Consider the following 15,091-nt stretch of genomic DNA (forward strand, 5'->3'; position numbering starts at 1 on the left):
GGACTGATGGTAGCGCTCACCTTGTCTTCTCCGGACAAGCTTTTTTCCGGATGTCCCAAACAATCGGAAAGGGGATTCATCAGAGAAAATGACTTTACCCCAGTCCTCAGCAGTCCAATCCCTGTACCTTTTGCAGAATATCAGTCTGTCCCGGATGTTTGTCCTCAAGAGAAGTGGCTTCTTTGCTGCCCTTCTTGACACCAGGCCACCCTCCAAAAGTGTTCGCCTCACTGTGCAGATGCACTCACACCTGCCTGCTGCCATTCCTGAGCAAGCTCTGTAATGGTGGTGTCCCGATCCCGCAGCTGATCAACTTTAATAGATGGTCCAGGTGCCTGCTGGACTTTCTTGGGCGCCCTGAAGCCTTCTTCACAACAATTGAACCGCTCTCCTTGAAGTTCTTGATGATCTGATAAATGGTTGATTTAGGTGCAATCTTACTGGCAGCAATATCCTTGCCTGTGAAGCCCTTTTTGTGCAAAGCAATGATGACGGCATGTGTGTCCTTGCAGGTAACCATGGTTGACAGAGGAAGAACAATGATTCCAAGCATCACCCTCCTTTTGAAGCTTCCAGTCTGTTATTCGTTCTCGATCAGCATGACAGAGTGATCTCCAGCCTTGTCCTCGTCAACACCCACACCTGTGTTAATGAGAGAATCACTGACATGATGTCAGCTGGTCCTTTTGTGGCAGGGCTGAAATGCAGTGGAAATGTTTTTGGGGGATTCAGTTCATTTGCATGGCAAAGAGGGACTTTGCAATTCATTTCAATTCATCTGATCACTCTTCATAACATTCTGGAGTATATGCAAATTGCCATCATTCAAACTGAGGCAGCAGACTGTGAAAATTAATATTTGTGTCATTCTCAAAACTTTTGGCCACGACTGTGCAGTAAAGCACGCACCAGTTCTATTTCTATGTGCACAAGCACTGTTAATGAAACAGACTGTTCACACCCATCTTGTTGGTGGAGAGAATTTTGCAGGCTTAAAGATCATTTTCTTGATATTCTCTACATTTCGTCCATGTCTAATGTGTATTCATGTGATATTTGAGTGACAATTAAATTACAACAATATCTATGGGCTAAAAAACATCAATAGAAATACTGCTCTACTGATCCTCTCCTCTAAGGTACTGCGCTGTACTGTGATGTCCAAACTTGTGAAGCATAGACGTCTATGATTGGTGCAGATTTGGTCTGGTCTGGACCAACCTTGTTTGGGGGCGGAGTTCATTAGAATTATAGACTGTGTGTATAATAATACCCAAACATGCAAAGGAGGATATGACATTTTTATACCTACGTGTACCTACTCAGGATGCATCACGATGAAGAGAATGACATCGATAATTATGCATTTCTGTATAGTACAGATCGAGGACCCATGATGTCTGTTATGCAGGTGAATGAGGACCCAAAAGCGACTTGGCGAAAACAGAGTCTTTAATCCAGTAAAGTAAAATACAATCAAAAAACACAATTTCCACTCGTAATGACGAGGATAGACTGGAGACTCGATCTTGAACTGCAGGTTGCCTCGGGAAGGCACTTGAACTTAGCAGACTCAGACACCTGCTCACCACGCAGCATCTGAGGGAAACACGACACGACAGGGCGATACACAAACACAGCACGGTGAACAATAGATAAGGATCCGACAAGGACAGAAGTGGAAAACAAGGGGAGAAATAGGGACTCTAATCAGAAGACAAAATAGGGAACAGGTGTAAAAAGACTAAATGAGTGAGTTAGGAGAATGAGGAACAGCTGGGAGCAGGAACGGAACGATAGAGAGAGGAGAGAGAGAGGGGGAGAGAGAGGGATAGAAAAAGGGAACGAACCTAATAAGACCAGCAGGGGGAAACGAACAGAAGGGAAAGCATAATGACAAGACAATATATGACAAAACATGACAGTACCCCCCACTCACCAGCGCCTCCTTCTCGAGGAGGAACACTGGCGGCAACGGAGGAAATCATAGATCAAACGGTCCAGCACGTCCCGAGAAAGAACCCAACTCCTCTCCTCAGGACCGTAACGAAAAACGATAAAAAGGGAAACTAGGGTACTACTCTAAAAAAAAAATGAGACACGGGTAGAGAACTGAAAACTTTAGAGCAAACAGGACCAAACAGGCCAGGAGAGTAACAACTAGGGACAGACTGAGACACAGCAAGGGCAGGAACAAGAACAGGAGAGATGCGATGGCAGGGAACAGACTGAGACCCAGCAAGACCAGGAGCAGAAGCAGAAAAATACGCACAAGGGTGGACCCCATCGTCAGTATCGGAGCGCTGGGACAGAATGGCTCCCACGCCCACCCCGACGCGTCAACCTCAACAATAAACTGTTTAGTGACGTCAGGTGCAACAAGGATAGGAGCGGATGCAAAACGCTTCTTAAAGAGATCAGAACAACAATCATACGACCGGTGAGGAGGAAGGGAGTTGGTTCTGGACCGATTGAAGACCGTGCGCAGACCATGATATTCCTCCGGCACTCCTGTCAAATCACCAGGTTCCTCCTGAGAAGAGGGGACAGAACAAACAGGAGAAATAGCAGACATTAAACACTTCACATGACAAGAAACGTTCCAGGAAAGGATAGAATTACTAGACCAATCAAAAGAAGGATTATGACACACTAGCCAGGGATGACCCAAAACAACAGGTGTAAAAGGTGAACAAAAAATCAAAAAGGAAATGGTCTCACTATGGTTACCAGATACAGTGAGGGTTAAAGGTAGTGTTTCATATAATATACTGGGGAGAGGACTACCATCCAAGGCAAACATGACCGTGGGCTCCCTAACTGTCTGAGAGGAATGTCATGTTCCCGCGCCCAGGCTTCGTCCATAAAACAGCCCTCTGCCCCAGAGTCTATTAATGCACTGCAGGAAGCTGCCGATCCGGTCCAGCGTAGATGGACCGGTAAAGTAGTACATGTACTTGACGGAGAGGACCGTCTAGTGCTTATCAGTCGCCCTCCGCTTACTGATGAGCTCTGGCCTTTAACTGGACATGAAATGACAAAATGACCAGCGGAACCGCAATAGAGACAGAGGCGGTTGGTGATTCTCCGTTCCCTCTCCTTAGTCGAGATGCGAATACCCCCAGCTGCATGGGCTCAACACCTGAGTCAGTGGGGAAAGACGGTAGTGTCGGAGAGAGGGGAGACACAGTTAACGCGAGCTCTCTTCTATGAGCTCGGTGACGAAGATCTACCCGTCGTTCAATTAGCGAGTTCAATCAAAGAATCCACGCTGGATGGAACCTCCCGAGAGAGAATCTCATCCTTAACCTTAGCGTGGAGTCCCTCCAGAAAACGAGCGAGCAACGCCTGCTCGTTCCAGTTACTGGAGGCAGCAAGAGTGCGAAACTCTATAGAGTAATCCGTTATGGATCGATTACCTTGACATAGGGAAGACAGGGACCAGGAAGCTTCTTTCCCAAAAACTGAGCGATCAAAAACCCTTATCATCTCCTCTTTAAAGTTCAGATAATTGTTAGTACACTCAGCGCTTGCCTCCCAGATAGCTGTGCCCCACTGCCGAGCCCGACCAGTAAGGAGTGATATGACGTAGGCAATCCGAGCTCTCTCTCTTGAGTATGTGTTGGGTTGGAGAGAGAACACGATATCACACTGGGTGAGAAAGGAGCGGCACTCAGTGGGCTGCCCAGAATAACAAGGTGGGTTATTAACCCTAGGTTTAGCTGGTGACACGAGACGAAGACTCTGATACTGTCTTGAGAGGTCGGAGACCTGAGCGGCCAGGGTCTCAACGGCATGCCGAGCGGCAGACAATTCCTGCTCGTGTCTGCCGAGCACTCCCTGGAACTCGAGAGTAGAGTAGAGAGAATCCATAGTCGCTGGGTCCATTCCTTGGTCGGATCCTTCTGTTATGCAGGTGAATGAGGACCCAAAAGCGACTTGGCGAAAACAGAGTCTTTAATCCAGTAAAGTAAAATACAATCAAAAAACACAATTTCCAGTAATGACGAGGATAGACTGGAGACTCGATCTTGAACTGCAGGTTGCCTCGGGAAGGCACTTGAACTTAGCAGACTCAGACACCTGCTCACCACGCAGCATCTGAGGGAAACACGACACGACAGGGCGATACACAAACACAGCACGGTGAACAATAGATAAGGATCCGACAAGGACAGAAGTGGAAAACAAGGGGAGAAATAGGGACTCTAATCAGAAGACAAAATAGGGAACAGGTGTAAAAAGACTAAATGAGTGAGTTAGGAGAATGAGGAACAGCTGGGAGCAGGAACGGAACGATAGAGAGAGGAGAGAGAGAGAGGGGGAGAGAGAGGGATAGAAAAAGGGAACGAACCTAATAAGACCAGCAGGGGGAAACGAACAGAAGGGAAAGCATAATGACAAGACAATATATGACAAAACATGACAATGTCATTCTGTTACCATCATTTTATTACCAGGTGTTGATCCACTTCACTTACTGTAGTTTCAAACTCAAGGTGTCATATCATAGCCGACACCCCATTCTTTCTACAGACATATTTGACTCTTAATTCGGACTAGATATTTAAGAGTTTTTGAAAACGTAGTCACATAAAAACTAAGGGAGCCTTTTGTCATTCTGTTTCCAAACTTTGCCTCTGCACTGTTTTTCAAGTAGACACATCTTAGTGAAATGTTCAGCAATTGTGAAGTAGACTTCTGCATATAGGTCTATGGTTTGTTAGTTTCAATCGATGGTTTTAGCTTGGCATACATTTTAAAGGGAACAGGTGAGTTTAGGCTTCTCTTTTTACTGTGGATTTACCCCTTTTAAGGATACAATTAGTGTACTTTGTCACCTACCCTCAGACTTATTTTTCTTTCTATAGTTACAATAGCAATGTACAGGCCTATTTCTGAGTGCACTCCTCAAGTGTGAAACAAACTCTTCGAAAGTAGGCCTAAGTTTGTTGAAGCTAATATAGATACTCACAGCTACAATTAATGTGCCCGGTGATTGCATCCTGCTCATGAGAGAAAATGTCTCTCTCTTGAAATGGGAGGCTAATTGTAGTCTCTGGCAACTTTACTCCAACATTATAGCACTTACACCCTGTAATTTAGTTTTCACTCTTCTTCAAATCTGTACCAACATAATATGCTAAGTGTAGCAATTACATTGCAAATTGCTTCTGACGGCATGATGCGTTTAGAGGACACATTTATTTATTTTTTTTTTTTTTGGGGGGGGGTGTGAGGTGAAAGAGACAGTGGGCATAGGCATTATACTGTCCTCTCTATGTCTAATGTAATTTCCCCTTTGCCTTGACCATTTTCCAAACGTGGACATTGACGTTAAAGTATTTTGCTAAGTGCAATTGGAGAAGGATGTTGTTTCCCCCTCGCTAGTGGAACCATAGTCTACTTATTAGTCACTGATAATGGCCCATGGACTAGGTTAATTATATTGTGCTTATGTGATGTGCAGAGGAGTCTTGGCAGAGTCGTGAACAAATGGATGGAATAATTAGGATTTTACTTTCATCTCTGTCCAACTGGAAAGCAATTTGCTTATGTCAGAGCAGCTCACAGATCACTGCACCTGTACATAGCCCACCTGTAAACAGCCCATCTATCTACCTACCTCATCCTCATACTGTATTTATTTATTTATTTTGCTCCTTTGCACCCCAGTATCTCTACTTGCACATTCATCTTCTGCCGATCTACCATTCCAGTGTTTAATTGATATATTTTACATACTTCGCCACCATGGCCTATTTATTGCCTTAACTCCCTTATCTTACATCATTTGCACACACTGTATATAGACATTTTTGTTTTTTGTTCTACTGTATTATTGACTATGTTTTGTTTATTCCCTGTGTAACTCTGTGTTGTTGTATGTGTCGAATTGCCACGCTTTATCTTGGCCAGGTCGCAGGCGCGAATGAGAACTTCTTGTCAACTAGCTTACCTGGTTAAATAAAGGGGAAATAAAATAAGTAAATAAAAAATATGTTCAGGGTAACTGTTCATTTTATCAAGGTGCCTAGTAAGGCTGACATTAATTAAGAGGGAATTGCTCGGTCTAACACTTCTTGAAATGAACATTGATTCTGTTTTCTTTGATACTTGGTCTATGTGCACATAGTCCTGACTTGTGGACTGTTGAATGATGTCTCTCTCTCCCAGTAATTTGACTGCTGTAGTATTCTCTCTATCTTACAACAGGTAACCCTATAGCATCACACTCCCCTTGTCTATCTCTGGCTGGTCTCTCTGCCCCCCTCTGACCTGGGGATGAATGCACCAATGAGGAGCCAGCTCACAGTGAGTCACGTGACCCCTCACCACTGTCCCACTCCCATCCTATCCCACAACACCTCTCTCCACTGAGTGTGTTGTTTGCATATATGCCTCTGTCAGATGTTGGTGGGCGTTTTCTTGTCTCTCTTTGATCGTACTGTAGATGTTGGTATTGTACATGTACATTGTATACCATATATGCCATGAGGTTGACTAACTGTTATGTGTTATTTACAGGGTATGCCTGATCGCATGTTATGTGCAGTGCTGGAGCAATTTCAGCTTTACTTTTCCCTTTGGTATGTGTGCTTTGTCTCCATTGAGGGCGTCATATCCCCCTGTATGTGTACTTCTGTTCCAATTCAATCGGCCCTTGCATACCACACACACACAGACTCTCACATACATCCCTCTCTCAGTCACTGTGCTGTAGCTTGTAAGCCTTAACCTGTAGCCTACTAGCCTTTCGATGTTTATTACACATGGGGAAGATTGCGTATGATCTTTCCGTCTCGGTAAGTAAGTTACTGAAGCTGTTGCTCCAATGTGAATACACTTGTTCTGTGTTCACATATGTGCTTTGTTGTCTATCACGGTGGACATTCAACAACACAACATTGTTGTGTGATATATGAAAGCATACACCTGTTGCCTATTATGTTATGAATAGAATCTGGGCAGGAACTCCAAATCTGGGCAGACTTTTTTTTGTGTTTTGATATCGGAAAGACTGCCGAGTTGGCACAACATTTTCAAGACAGTTCCACTCTATGAACATTCCATGTCAACAAAGAGGATAAAATCCACATAGTTTTAAATACTAGAACTTGACTGAGTATAATTCTATGGATTGAACTCTTCAATATTTACGAGACGATTAAAACAATTCTCAGGATGTTCAGACTTGGATGCAGCCAGATAACTCTGCCACTCTGAGACTTTGCTCTGGTCACTTACTTCCTGTGTGTGTGTATCAGATCCACTCTCTGTATAGTACAGCCAGCCCCAGCATGCTGAAGAGGAAGCAGAGCTCGAGGGTTGAGGCCCAGCCCATGACTGACTTTGGGCCCGACGAAACCCTCGCCGACAGTGCCGACATCTTCTGGATCAACAAACCAGTGAGTGGGTGACTATTTCAGTCACATGGGACTGGGCCATATTTGAAATGGAAAATTGGCACATTTAGACGCCAATTCAATTCATTACAAATAAAGTGAAGGTACACTATGGGTTCACTCAGACAATTTAGGCTGTATTTTACATCTGTTTGTTTCAATATCCAATTAAAATGTAAACTACGTTCAAGTTTTTTTTTTTTTACCAATGGACTAGTCCAAAACTGCAAACTCCCAAGTTAAATCAAGCGCAACTCAAATAGTAACTGACGTACAACATGTATTTGACCCAAGTACAATGGGATTCTCACCTTTCCTTGTCTGTCCCCTTCCTCCTCCTCCCCAGTGGGTGCACTCTCTGCTGCGAGCCTGTGCCATCATCAGCGTCATCAGTGTGTGTATGAACACACCCAAGACGTTCGAGCACTACCCCCCGCTGCAGTACGTGACCTTTACCCTGGACACGCTGCTCATGTTCCTCTACACCGCTGAGATGATCGCCAAGATGCACATCAGAGGAATCATCAAGGTAATAATACAAACAATCCATTTTCTGCACAAAAAATAAAACAAATATAACGATGTACATTTTATGCCCAAGCTTACAAATCTAACTTTACATAGCTCTTTACACTCACATCCCGTATACTGTGTGAAAATGGCAGATTTGGTCACTGAGAAGCGCATAAATTGTAACGCACTGGCTGTACAGTAACATGCTATACATTACGTCAGAGCTCATTATTGTGAACCGTATTGTGAAGAAAATCCCCCACGAGTCACCTTTATGCACTCATTACTCTATTCCTTGTACACCAGAACGAATAACTGTTTCTCTAAAGTGCTCTATGAAAGCCTAACACTGGAAGATGATATTTTATAAATTAGCTAGTGTTGTTGGCAATATAATAAGCATTTAAATGATGACCATCTGACCCACATTGCGATTTGTAATGAAACATTTTTGAATCGTGTAATGGTGGGGATGCAGGGCAGCGTTCCAAACTAAAAACTACAAGTGTACTTGCTTCAGTTCCTCCAAAGCCACAGCCAGGAGAGCTCCAACAAGTACCTAATAGTACCTTTTTTTATCTCAAGAGCACCACCAGAGTCAAATGATCTGTCGTGTGATTTAATACCGTGGGAAGGTGCCCTAGCACTGCTGTAAACAAAGGCCATTTCGGATCCACTCTGATAATAGATAATTAGATAATAGTGTCCTTGGGTGTTCTCTAACTTTTGAGTGATGGCTTCTGCTTAGCCACTAAGTATATGATCTGCTGATTATATGGATGTGTTTGACAACCATCAATCAGAATGAATGTTGTGCTAAGAAATAAGTGGCAGTTTGCGGCCTTTTAAATGATGACCCTTTGACATTACTCAAATGTTTGTGTCCAACAATACCCCATTAATATGGATCTGTATTAGTATTCACATTCTTTCAGATACTATGGCTGTGGTTGAGTTTGCCTGGTTCAATGGAACCAATGGGTAGTCCCAATAGTGCAAACCCTGCCCACCGACCTAGCACTCCATGCAGGATCAATCAAATGTTCATAATATTTGAAAGAAACCAAAATGTTATTTGAACCCAGGTCTGATAGGGTCAGACAGATCCAGGGAAATAGATGGTGTGCTACAGAAGCACCCGGATACAATACATCTGGCAGATGAAAGGCCTAAATTACTGCGGTGGGAAGTGTAGACAGCTTAATTGGCAAATCACGGATAACAAGCACACTGACAGGAAGTCATCAGACGGACACCGAAACACTGTTTACGCCAAAGCGGAATACAGCCGAGTCATTTGGGTAATGCTTCTGTCAGTGTGGACAGGTCTTAACATTTGCCATCCGGTGTTAAAAGGGATGAGGGATAATTATTTTGTATTGTGTGTGAGCGTGTCTGTCTGTCATCACTGAGTCCTCATCAAAGTAAAAATAGATTGTTGTCTGTATCAATAGCAACATGTCAAGTTGACCATCAAGATGATGGATGATTTTGATGATTGTGTGAATCAATACCAAGCGAGTGAAAGCCCAATGTTTCCATTAGAAAGTCCCTTTATTCTTTTCCAAAATATGGTATGATGTTTCACACAGTTTTACTCATTTAGACGGTCTATTTATTATTCTGTCACAGATTCTATGAGTTATTGCTCATTGTCCCTTTCCCCCCTTCCCAAAAATACGACTCCACATAGTATTATTCAACCTGTTAGTGTAATAATAATATATAATAATATAATATATGCCATTTAGCAGGTTTTGATACAGTCATGTGTGCATACATTCTCGTGGTCCCGGGGGATCTTACAAGCGCCATGCTCTACCAACTGAGCTACACAGGACCACATCGTTGGGATCTTGTGCTTGCAACACTACGCTTGTGAATTGGATATTAAAAGTCAAATGCAACTGTTTTTCTTTCAATATCAAATGATTTCCAGGTTACAATTAAGTACCTTACTGTGATGGTTTCCAACACCATCAAGTTTTCTGATTACATGACGGTAGTAGGCCTGATCACCGGCGACGATGAGACAACCTACAGTGATCTAGCAGGACAACAACCTCTCCCTCAACGTCAGTAAGACCAAGGAGCTGATCGTGGACTACAGGAAATGGGTGCAGTCGAGCAGGTGAATGGTTTCAAGTTCCTCTGTGTCCAATTCACTAAGGACTTAAAATGATCCACAAACACGCAAACAGTCGGGAAGAGAGCGTGACAGCAGCTCTTCCCCCTCAGGAGGTGGAAAATATTTGTTATGGGCCCTCAAATTCTCAAAAGATTCTCCAGCTGCACCATTGAGAGCATCTTGACTGGCTAAGTCACTGCCCTCGATTGCATGGCGCTGCATAGGGTGGCGCGGACAGCCTAGAGTATCACTTGGGCTGAGCTCCTTGCCATCCAGGACCTCGATATCAGGCGGTGTGAAAGGAAGGTCTGGAAAGCGGTATCGGAGAATCAAGTCCGACACCAACCGGATCCTGAACAGCTTCTATCCCTTAGCCATAAGACTGCTAAATAGCTAACAAAATCTGCATTGACTCTTCTATTTTATTAATATTTAGGCACTGTCTATGCACATTCACACACTCTCTCTATGCACATTCTACGCATGCACGCATGCACACAAACCCACACACTTAATTTGCTCACACACGCATAACACGCACACACATTTATACTGACTACACACACACAATTATTATTGCTGCTACTCTGTTTATTATATCTAACCCTACCACTTCAGTATCCCTGCACATTGTAAATATGGTATTGGCACTGACGCTGTATATGTGACTCACCATCTGGATTCGGTCTTATGTAGCAAAATGTGAAATTGTGTTTTTTACAATGTCTCTGGGAAACGAATAATAACCTTTGCAAGGGAGCCAGCCAGCTAATGTTAGCTCTAGTTAATGTTAGCTAGCTAGCTAACAGTACAGTTTAGCTTAAGACATATAGCTAGCTACCTAAACAATTAAAACTTCTTCAGGATTGATGGGTCCCTTGTGGGACGGTTGAGATAATGTAGGCTAATGCGATTAGCATGAGGGTGTAAGTAGCAAGGACATTTTACAGGACATAGACATATCTGACATGGGCAGAAAGCTTAAATTCTTGTTAATCTAACTGCACTGCCCAATTTACAGTAGCTATTACAGTGAAATAATACCATGCTATTGTTTGAGGAGAGTGCACAGTTTTGAACATGAGCGTTAATAATAAACAAAATAGGCTGGGTGCTTTGGGGTGCTTTGCTTTGCTCCTACAGCAAAGCACCCCAACAACATGATGCTGCCACTCCTGTGCTTCGCGGTTGGGATGGTGTTCCTCGGCTTGCAAGCCTTTCCCCTTTTTCCTCCAAACATAACGATGGTCATTATGGCCAAACAGTTCTATTTTTGTTTCATCAGCCCAGAGGACATTTCTCCAAAAAGTACAATCTTTGTCCCCATGTGCAGTTGCAAACCACAGTCTGGCTTTTTTATGGCGGTTTTGGCGTAGTGGCTTCTTCCTTGTTGAGTGGCCTTTCAGGTTATGTCGATATAGATTTGTTTTTATTCCTGTTTTCTCCAGCATCGTCACAGGGTTCGTTGCTGCTGTTCTGGGATTGATTTGCACTTTTCGCACCACAGTACGTTCATTTCTAGGAGACAGAACACGTCTCCTTCCTGAGCGCTATGACGGCTGTATGGTCCCATGGGGTTTATACTTGCGTACTATTGTTTGTACATATGTATGTGGTACCTGCAGGCATTTGGAAATTGCTCCGAAGGATGAACCAGACCTGTGGAGGTCTACCATTTTTTTCTGAGGTATTGGCTTGTTTCTTTTGATTTTCCCATGATGTCAAGCAAAGAGTCACTGAGTTTGATGTTAGGCCTTGAAATACATCCACAGGTACACCTCCAATTGACTCAAATGATGTCATTTAGCCTCAAATGATGTCAATTAGCCTATCAGAAGCTTCTAAAGCCATGACATCATTTTCTGGAATTTTCCAAGCTGACCCACTGGAATTGTGATACAGTGAATTATAAGTGAAATAATCTGTATGTTAACAGTTGTTGGAAAAATGACTTGTATCATTCACAAAGTAGATGTCCTAACCAACTTACCAAAACTATAGTTTGTTGACAAGAAATTTGTGGAGTGGTTGAAAAACGACTTTTAATGACTCCAACCTAAGTGTACAGTTGAAGTCGGAAGTTTACATATACTTAGGTTGGAGTTATTAAAAGTCGTTTTTCAACCACTCTACAAATTTCTGTCAAACCAGACAGTATTTAAAGGGCCTATTTATATAATGAACATGAATTCAGAGGGCAGGAATGATTAAATATGAAAGTATTAGACCTCTCACTAATGCTATCAGTCATACAAAAGTTATCCTTAATCCGAACTGGTTCTCTAGCAAATAAGTTCAAGAATGGCCTTTTCCCCTTTATTCAGATTACAACCACTCACTTTCGGTTATATGAAAACAAAATAATCTCCAAAATATTGTTATTTTTTAAACAAGCCATAAAAGGTTGGTTGCAATTCCAGTTTAATCCACCAGAACAGACAGAACAAATAATACAACACGTATTGTGTGCTCCCGATTGGCGCAGCGGTCTAAAGCAATGCCTCTCAGTGCTAGTGGCGTCACTATAGACCCTGGTTTTATTCCAGGCTGTATCACATCCGGCTGTGATTAGGAGTCCCATAGGGTGTCGTGCAATTGGCCCTGCATTGTCCAGGTTAGGGTTTGGCTGGGCTAGGCCTTCATTGCGAATAAGAATTTGCTCTTAACTGACTTGCCTAGTTAAATAAAGGTAAAATAAAAATTATTCAGCCATTCCTTGATCTATGACCTATGAAAAACATATATATACACACATACCAGTTTCATTTATCACAATTTTCTTTAACTTTTTATTTTCTTTAACCAATTTTGACCTTCAATGCAGGGCCGACAGACAATTTCCTTATTTTTCCCCCCATCCACTTTCCTCCTCCATTTTTAATGCTGCAATTAGCTGGTTGTAGTTTTTGGTAGAGCAGACTTTTCCATATGTCTGTGTTAGCTGCATGTGTGACATAACTCCACCAGTCCTGTTTATGATATCATTTACAATACCTTTTTAGAACATTATCGAAAAACACGTTTTCTTAATGAACCTTTATTTAACTAGGCAAGTCAGTTAAGAACACATTCTTAATTTCAATGACGGCCTAGGAACAGTGGGTTAACTGCCTTGTTCAGGGGCAGAATGACAGATTTTTACCTTGTCAGGTCAGGGATTTGATCTTGCAACATTTCGGTTACTAGTCCAACGCTCTAACCACTAGGCTACCTACAATTGCAGCTAACACTGCAGATGGCAAAACTGGGTGATCTGAAAAGTCATAGTCAATCAATCAATAATATAATAATTATTTTAGAAAAAAAAGTTATTTTAATTTACAATCTGCAGAAACTATGAGAATAGAAAGGTTCCTAACTTTTGTGAAGCATCACAGCACAGTTGAAAAATATATAGCAAATAGAAATCCAATATGGATTCACAAGTTGACAAGCACTTGATAATGCTTCATATTTCCCTGTAGCATCCCCTTTGTATGGCTGTAATGCCCCATTAAAAAAAAGCATTTTGTGTCCCTTTTTCCCTTGGGCTGTTTATAATAATTATAATTCTCTTCCTCCGGGCTGCCTGTTCCGAAGCACCTCTCACTCACATGGCTCTCCGTCACTTGATCAGGTTTTTCTCACAGGCTACAAGTGAAGACAGACACATCAGGAATGCAACTGTGCGCATCCTTATCCAATTCCAAGGCGCATATTGAAGATATTGGAAGAACTGTTCGCATTTTATTTTTGTCAACCAACAAGATTAGTAGGCCTAACGAACATATAAAGCACTAGCCTATGTCAATCTACTGTCCCCCTATAGTACAAAAGTTGACCTATTCTGTGCAATAAAAAAATATTCCAAACATAGTCTGGGACTGTTGTGGGATGCGATAAATTCCAGATTTATACAACCACTACCATCCCATTTTTTTTAAGCAATGAGGCTGACGCAACAGATCAGAACATTTTAAAATGTTGATAAACTATTAGGCTATTTCTTCACCTTATAAGAGCAGCAATGACCACGCGGCAGTAGGCTATACCCGCAGTAGGCTATACCCGCAGTAGGCTATACCCGCGAATGTTCCAAAATGTCATCAATTAGTGGGAACACACTGTTCTCAATAGTGACTGGGAATGTGATTATGCATGTAATGCTTTATTACAAAGGTGCATTTTTAAGGTGAATATTACCTTCCCCAAACTTGAAACTCAAGCATGCCAATTAGACTCTACACCGGTTGTAACTGTGGGAAGCATTGCAGTCAACATAGGCCAGCGTTTCTGTGGAACATTTTCGGCATCTTGTGGAGTCCATGCCCTGATGATGAATTGAGGCTGTTCTGAGGGGGGGGGGGGGGCGTAACTTAATATTAGGAAGGTGTTGTTAGGTTCTGAACAAACCAGGTTTATTCACCCACTAGGTCGTGCAGCGTCAAAGATTAAGTATGATTACACCAGCACATATATTTCTAGTCAGGAACTTGCCTGATGCTAGAACGATCGTGGGCATGGAGCTGTATGCATGTGAGATAGAACTGTAGTCGGAGAGTCGTTGGGGAGGGCCCCTCTGGCTTGCCTTATCAGGAACTGAAACTAGACTTTTGTCATTTGCCCCTCTCCTTAGGAACCTTGACATTCAACTGTCACGTGTGCTCCCTCTCTGGCCTTTAAGTCACCAGGCTGCTCATTATGGCGCACACCTGTCACCAGTGTTAAGCACATAATGACACTCACCTGGACTGCATCACCTTCTTGATTAACTGCCCTTTATATGTCAATCCCTTTGGTTTCTTACCCGTCGTTATTGTTGCTGTTTCATGTCTGTGCGCTGTTCGTGCTTTTTTTGTTTTGTTCATTTATTTATTAAATGTATTCACTTCCCGAACTTGCTTCCCGACTCAGCGTACATTGTTACATCAACAATCACATGTTTGAACAGAATATTAACTGTCTGCACTTCCCCTTGTCTCACTCAGTAACTTTCCATACACAGAGTTCCTTTCCACCATTCATTGACCCCAACATACATGTAAAGTAATCAATATGTTTTAGT

At 42.6% G+C, this 15,091-nt stretch overlaps 1 protein-coding gene across 3 annotated transcripts in view; it reads left to right on the forward strand.

The window, feature by feature from the left end:
- nalcn (sodium leak channel, non-selective) overlaps positions 1-15,091 on the forward strand; it is a 286,480-nt gene that overhangs the window by 8,483 nt on the left and 262,906 nt on the right. For 2 of the 3 annotated variants that reach the window (XM_046358989.1, XM_046359008.1), the window contains exons 2-5: positions 6,217-6,315; positions 6,529-6,590; positions 7,269-7,409; positions 7,753-7,935. In XM_046358989.1, the coding sequence (XP_046214945.1) occupies positions 6,549-6,590; positions 7,269-7,409; positions 7,753-7,935 (366 nt within the window). In that variant the 5' untranslated portion in view covers positions 6,217-6,315; positions 6,529-6,548. The remainder of the gene's footprint in view (positions 1-6,216; positions 6,316-6,528; positions 6,591-7,268; positions 7,410-7,752; positions 7,936-15,091) is intronic. The other variant, XM_046358998.1, reaches the window with a different exon arrangement.

The sequence above is a fragment of the Oncorhynchus gorbuscha genome, linkage group LG01 (assembly GCF_021184085.1).
Source record: "Oncorhynchus gorbuscha isolate QuinsamMale2020 ecotype Even-year linkage group LG01, OgorEven_v1.0, whole genome shotgun sequence".
NCBI lineage: Eukaryota > Metazoa > Chordata > Actinopteri > Salmoniformes > Salmonidae > Oncorhynchus > Oncorhynchus gorbuscha.